The 6820-nt window shown below is 38.3% G+C and overlaps 1 protein-coding gene across 3 annotated transcripts in view; it reads left to right on the top strand.

The window, feature by feature from the left end:
• Positions 1-3918, top strand: part of NAPB (N-ethylmaleimide-sensitive factor attachment protein, beta) — a 98490-nt gene extending 94572 nt beyond the window's left edge. For 2 of the 3 annotated variants that reach the window (XM_006902899.1, XM_006902897.1), the window contains one exon: positions 3663-3918. In XM_006902899.1, the coding sequence (XP_006902961.1) occupies positions 3663-3773 (111 nt within the window). In that variant the 3' untranslated portion in view covers positions 3774-3918. The remainder of the gene's footprint in view (positions 1-3662) is intronic. The other variant, XM_006902898.1, reaches the window with a different exon arrangement.
• Positions 3919-6820: the final 2902 nt, after the last annotated feature.

The raw sequence follows: 6820 nt of genomic DNA, 5'->3' as shown, positions 1-6820 counted from the left end.
CTAATGCGAAACCTATACTTGGACCAAGAGGCAGTCATCAGAACAGAGCAGGGCAACACTGCATGGTTCAAAATTGGGAAGGACGTATGCCAGGGATGCATCCTATTAACAATCTGCATTATGCAGATGACACAACCCTGCTTGCCGAAACTGAGGAGGACCTCATGCACTTGCTGCAGAGGGTCAAGGACTGAAGACTTCAGTATGGACTGAGGCTCAATGTCAAGAAGACAAAGATTCTCACTACTGGACCAATTGGTAGCATGAGGATGGATGGCAAAGAGATTGAGATTGTTCACAGCTTCAGTTTGCTGGGCTCCACAGTCAACACTCTTGGCACCAGCAGCTATGAAATAAAAAAACCTATTGCGATGGGAAAGTCTGCTGTTAGGGACCTCTCTAAAGTACTCAAGAGCAGTGGTGTCTCCCTGGAGACTAAGGTGTGCCTGATACAGGCCATGGTCTTTGCAATCACTTGTTATGCATCAGAGATTTGTACAATGACTAGGGAGGATAGAAGGACAATTGGTGCCTCTGAGCTGTGGTGATGAAGAAGAGTATTGAATGTACCATGGATTGCCAAGAAAACCGATTCATCCCAGAGAGGGCTAAACAAGGCTACTCCTTGGAGGCAAGGATTCTGGGGCTTCGTCTTACATACTTTGGACATGTTGTAAGGAGAGACAGGTCATTGGAGAGGGATATCATGCTTGGTAGGGTGGAGGACAGCGTAGGAGAGGTAGACCCTCTATGAGGTAGATTGATTCAGTGACTACAGTAATCTGGATGGGTGTGTCAGGGGCAATGTGATTGGCACAGGATAGAGCAGGGTTTAGGCCTGTTGTACATAGGGTCGCTATGAGTTGCAAACGACTCAACGGCACATAAAAACAATAACAACAGTCCTTGACCTTCTACAGCAAGCACTTCAGGTCCTCCTTGGTTTCAGCAAGCAAGATGTGTCATCTGCATAACGCAGATTGTTGATGAGGCTACCTCCAAACCTGATGCCACATTTCTCCTCATAGAGCCTAGCTTCCCAGATGATCTGTTCCACAGATAGATTGAAAAGATACAGAGATAGAACACATCCTTGGTATACACCTTTCCCCATTTTGAACCAGTGTTGCCTTGCTCTGTTCTGATGATTGCCTCCTCGTCCAAGTATAGGTTTTTTATAAGAACAATCAAGTGTTCTGGGATTTCCATTCTTCTCACAAGAGTATCATCCAGGATGAATGCAAAAGGTCATTGCAAAGATAGAGGAGGAAGAAAAGACCAAGACGGATGTCAGAAGAAATTCTGCCTTTTGCACTAGAGCACCAAGAAGCCAAAGCAAAGGGGAAAAAAATCAGGTATTAAGGAGTTGAACAGAAGCTTCCAAATGGCAGTGTAGGAAGACAAAGTGAAGTATTACAATGAAATGTGCAGGAAGTTGGAGTCAGAAAATCAAAGGGGCTGAACCCGCTTAGCATTTCTTAAGCTGAAGGAACTGAAGAACAAATTCATGCCTCAAGTTGTAATACTTAAGGATCCTTTGGGCAGAATATTAAATGATCCAGGAAGCATTAAAAGAAGACTGAAAGAGTATACAGTCATTGAACCAAAAGGAATTGGCAAACACAGAAGAATTTCATGAGACATCGTATGAGCAAGAGCCTGTGATGATGAAAGAAGTTCAAGCTGCTCTGAAAGAATTGGCAAAAATCCAAGGCCCCAGGAATTCATGGTATACCAACTGACATATTTCAGCAGACAGACTCTGCCCTGGATGTGCTCACCAAGTTGTCCTAAGAAATCTGGGAGACAACCACCTGACCAACTGACTGGAAGAGATCTATATTTGTTCCCATTCCAAAGAAGGTTGACCCAGCTGAGTGCGGAAACTACAGAACAATATCATTGATTTCACATGCAAGCAAGATTCTTCTGAAGATTATCCAGAAACAACTGGAACAGCACACCAGCAGAGAACTGCCTGAAGTGCAGGCTGGGTTTAGAAGAGGCTGAGGTACTAGGGATATTACAGCTAATGTCAGATGGATCTTGGCAGAAAGCAGAGAGTACCAGAGGAATGTCTTATCTGTGTTTCACTGACTAAGCAAAGGCATTTTCCTATGTAGATCACAACAAACTGGGCTGATTCTAGTTGTAATTAAATTTTTAAATATCTAATCCACAAGTAAGTATAAAGTGAAAATATTATTTAAAATATGAAAATTAAGTAGTGTAAGGTTGCTGATTCTTGGCATAAAATAAATGGAGTTTTCCTTTACACATTATTTTTCTCTTTTCCTTTTATTTGCCAACTACTGCTTTCCCATGGGTTTCAGCTCACAGTAAGAGAGCGTGGAGCCCATAGGGTTTCCAAGGCTATAAAACCTTTATGGATATAGACTGCAACATCCTTTTCTACTTTCCCTTGGATTCAGATTACCCGTCATGAAGTTAGCCGCTAAGTGTTTAACCAGTGTATCACCAAGCCACCTGTCTTATTTTTAGAGCCAAATAAATTTCTCAGTCTCCTCCATAAATATGTTAACTGTGGCTTTGAAGGGGTAGTATAAAAGAGATCTTCACCACTGGGCCAATAGGCAACATCATGATAGATGGAAAAAAGACTAAGGTTGTCAGTCATTTTATTTTACTTGGATCCTAATCAACACCCCTGGTAACAGCACTCAGAAAAACCAAAGATGTGTTACATTGGGAAAATATGTTGTCAGAAACCTATCCAGAGAGCAAGGATGTCAGTTTAAATACTAAGGCACACTTGATTCAAACCATGGTGTTTTAAATTACTTTTTAGGCATCTGAAAGTTGGACAGATGATAAATAAGGATGATGGAAGAACTGAAGCCCTTGAATTATGGTTTTGGAGAAGAGTACTGAACTATTCCATGGACTGCAGAAAGTGTAAACAAAACTATTTTAGAGGACGTGCAACCAGAGTTGCTCATTAGAGGCAGAGATGGTGAAATTTTGTCTCATACCTTGAGCATGATGTCAGGAGATACAAGTCCTTAGAAAAAAAAATATGCTGGGAATGGTGAGGGGTCAGAGAAAGACTAAAAAACCTCAAGAAGATGAACTGACAAATTAACTAACAATGGGCTCAAGAATGGAAGAGATTGTAAGGGTGGCATAGGTTAGGATATGGTTCAGATCTGTTGTCCATGAGGTTCCTGTGTGTGTAGTTGACTCAATGGGACATAACACCATTCAGTCATTGCCATTGAACTGGAGTCAGCTGACCCTCCAGAATGTTTCCCAGGCTGTGAATTGCCTGGAGATGATTGCCCATCTTTCTCCTGCAGTACCGCTGGTATGTTTGAGGGGATGCTTTTGAGTTTACGGCCTAACTCCCTGTAGACTGCACCACCATAACCTACACTGTAACCCATTCAGTGTGCAGTAGGATTGTGAAAAAGTTTTAAAAATTGTGAGAATTACTAAAATGTGGTAATACATAACGTGAGCACATACTGTTGGAAAAATGGCACTGGTAGATGTGCTTGCTGAAGGGTTGCCAAAAACCTTCAATTTGTATAAAAGAAATACTGGTCAAGCAGAGTAAAGTGAGTCGCATAAAGCGAGCTATGCTGTATAGTTCTGTGTTTATTTTCATTTAATGATTCCTATTCATCTTTTCTTTATACAAGGTGAAGGAATTTGACTCAATCTCTCGTTTGGACCAGTGGCTTACTACCATGCTGCTTCGTATCAAAAAATCAATCCAGGGAGATGAAGAGGGAGATGGAGACCTAAAGTGAAATGTTTGTATCATTGTGGCATGCAGCTGATTCCTTTCTTTTTGTCCTAGGGCCAACTGTTCTTTATGGGATGCCAAAGTAATGGCTTAATTTTGTTGCATATAAGCCAAACAGTGTATTTAGGTTCACTCTGTCTGTGATGGTGGTTTGTGGGTATATGGTGCCTGATTGCTGCTTGCCAGATTGTAGCTATAAGTATTATTCATACTTATCAGAGCCCCGGACTTTTCTGAGAGGTACTTAATAATCTTATTCCTATTATTTTGATATTTGAAAAACCATGTTTAATTTTGCCACCTATGGTAATGTTCTTTTTCTTGGACTTAAACTTTGCAGTTTCTCTTTACATGTTAGGACAGTTGTTAAGAATGAGTTTAGAAGTTTATTCACTAGAAATGGTTTATATTTTTGGTATTATGACTATTTTGATGGTGCTAGTTATAAGTTCCAGTGATTTGATACTGTTTTGTATGCTAACATGTATGGAAGAATTCCAAACAGCCTTGGTGTCTGTTGCCATCTGAGCTGCAGGAGACGGGTTTTCTCTGTTCAAGCTTTTTTGTTTGTTGGGTTGGAATCCCTGTATAGTCATGTAAAGATGTTTTAATTGGCATATACTTTTTCCTCGTTTAAATTTACATATATCCCATATTTAAATTTTGTTTCGAGTGGGTATATTATCTATTTTGAGAATATATGCAATTAGAATCTTACCATATATCCAGTTGGACAGAAAGTCCAAGTTGCTTCTAAGGGACATGATTTTTCTCTTAGCTGATGGAATGATTTAATCTTGTGTGTTTAAATTTTGTCCTGCTTTTTATTTACATAAATAAAACTATATGCTCTCTTTATTCCTGAATTTGACCCTACCCATTGTGTATGCTTGTAATTTAAATGTGCCCTTGCTTCTTGAATCTCCTATGCATATTTTTATGCTTAAATGATTTGTGCTTGAAAATGCCATAGTTATCATGTGATTCTTTCTTAATTGCACTGCTGTTATTAATAGCAGGTAATGAAATTCTAATCTGATAATAACTAGTACTTAAATGGTGTTTTCATTTTGGGATGACATAATATTGAATTGTGCAAGCAGTAGTTGTTTCTACTTCAAGGGCAGAGCTGGGACAAGTTTGTGGGTGATAGGTTGATGAGTCTATGGTAAGAGAAAGGAGACACAGTTACTGAGCTAGCTGCGGCCAGTCTGTGAAGGCGGTGCATCGATCAGCAATCCCTGCCATTTTTATGGTCATGTTGAATCTGGTGAAGCAGAAATCTTGAGTTCATGTCATTGGCCAATGGGGTGGAGGTTATAGACCATAAGGAGTGTGTTCCTGTCCTGTTTTTTCAAAATTTGTTAAGGTATCCTTATAAATGAATGCTGGTGATCACTGGTAAAGTCTGGAACAGAGCCCAGTTGCTTCTTCATTCCATAAGGTTGGAATAACCATATGAAAAAGATACTGCTACATTCTAACAAACCAAATTTGAGAGTGGTTATTTCCTGTGGTTTTAAGTTCTATTTGAAGAGCATTTAAGTACTTTATCCTATATCCTCCCAATGTTTCAGGGAGGTTTTGATTTGTGTTTTGGGGGTTTTTTTCTTCTTGGTTTTTTTGTTTGTTTGTTTGTTAAAAGAATCTTTGGTCTGATGACTAGGCCAGAAAAAAAAAAAAAACAATTATCTCTTTCTCTAGGTAATCTTGTTTAGCTTTCATCATGGTCTCCTATATATACCTGTCTGAGGAAGAGATAACAGCATTTTTAAATGGTATTTGTAAAGTTTTGTTATGTCAGAGTCACTGTATTGAAATACTGAGATCAATGCCTAAATTAAGAATTTTAATATTTAGCATAAACAGAATAATTGCAAGTTTAGAACAGACCTGCCACAAGAATAAAGGAAGATGGAGGTGGGGAAGCCAGTTAACTGCAGATTTACTTCTTTGGACTGTTCACAGGAACTGTTCCATTAGTATGTTTCTTTAAAGATGCCTCCTAGTAATTAGTACATCTGCTGTTTAAATTTCTTATAGGAAAACTTTGCTTTTTTTATTTTATAGCTTGTATTTTTTGTGTTTAATAGCTCATTCATGTTTTTCCTGTTTGATGATAGGATAACAGTATTTTTGCACAGTTGTGATGTGTGTGTGCCGATCTCACAATAACCAAATTAGATGTACTTGTCCTTGCAATTACTGTTTCTTCTCATATGCATTTAACATTCAAATGCAAATGTTAGTGACTTTGAGGAGTTGACTGCACAGCTTATCATTTGTAAACTACCTACCTGTGGTGTAAACTGACTAGTAGCTGGTTTCTTGCCTTGTGAAGTACCATGTTCAGTACCTCTCCTTTTATCCTCCTTCATGCTTTTGGACAGAGAATAACTGCATTATAAAACTATGTAACAATAAATGTACCTTAGCACAAAGAGTAAATTTTCTGTGAACTTGTACAGTAAATAAAGTAGACATTATGAGTAACATTTGGACTAGTCTCACCTTGCTAAATTTACACAAAACCACTTAATTAATCCATTTAAGTGTAAGGCGATGGGTCTTAGTATTTTCTGGGCTTTGTGAATAGCCATTTGAAATGAGTTTGAAGATTCTAAAATCTTTTAATTGCTGATGGAAATTTAGGTTGCTTTAACTGTTTTATGGGTACTGAAGGTTTATGAGAATACCCTGGTTGCAGTCTTGCTATTTTATATTAAATTTACATAATAAAAAATAAAATAAATTTACATAATCATTGTAAAAACTTCAGTCTCATCTTGTCCTACTGTTCCTGTTGAGGAGTCTTGCTTTTAAATCCAGTAGGAAGGAATAATTCCTGTACGATTCTGTGCAAGAATGGGTAGGTGAAGAACTTGCAAACCTAACACAACTATCCTTCATCAGAAACTTATGTCTTTTTAGCTGATGTCAGTTTTATTTCTAAGTCCTTAATTTGGAAAGGAAAAAAAAATTGTGGAATCCAGATAATTAAACACATTTAAATACTAAATAAAAATTCCCTCAGGACTGAAGTTCTAAGGG

Source organism: Elephantulus edwardii, unplaced genomic scaffold (assembly GCF_000299155.1).
Source record: "Elephantulus edwardii isolate Elephantulus edwardi_28Jun2011 unplaced genomic scaffold, EleEdw1.0 scaffold00467, whole genome shotgun sequence".
NCBI lineage: Eukaryota > Metazoa > Chordata > Mammalia > Macroscelidea > Macroscelididae > Elephantulus > Elephantulus edwardii.
Note: the sequence above shows the minus strand (reverse complement) of the source record. Positions and strands in the feature narration are given on the sequence as shown.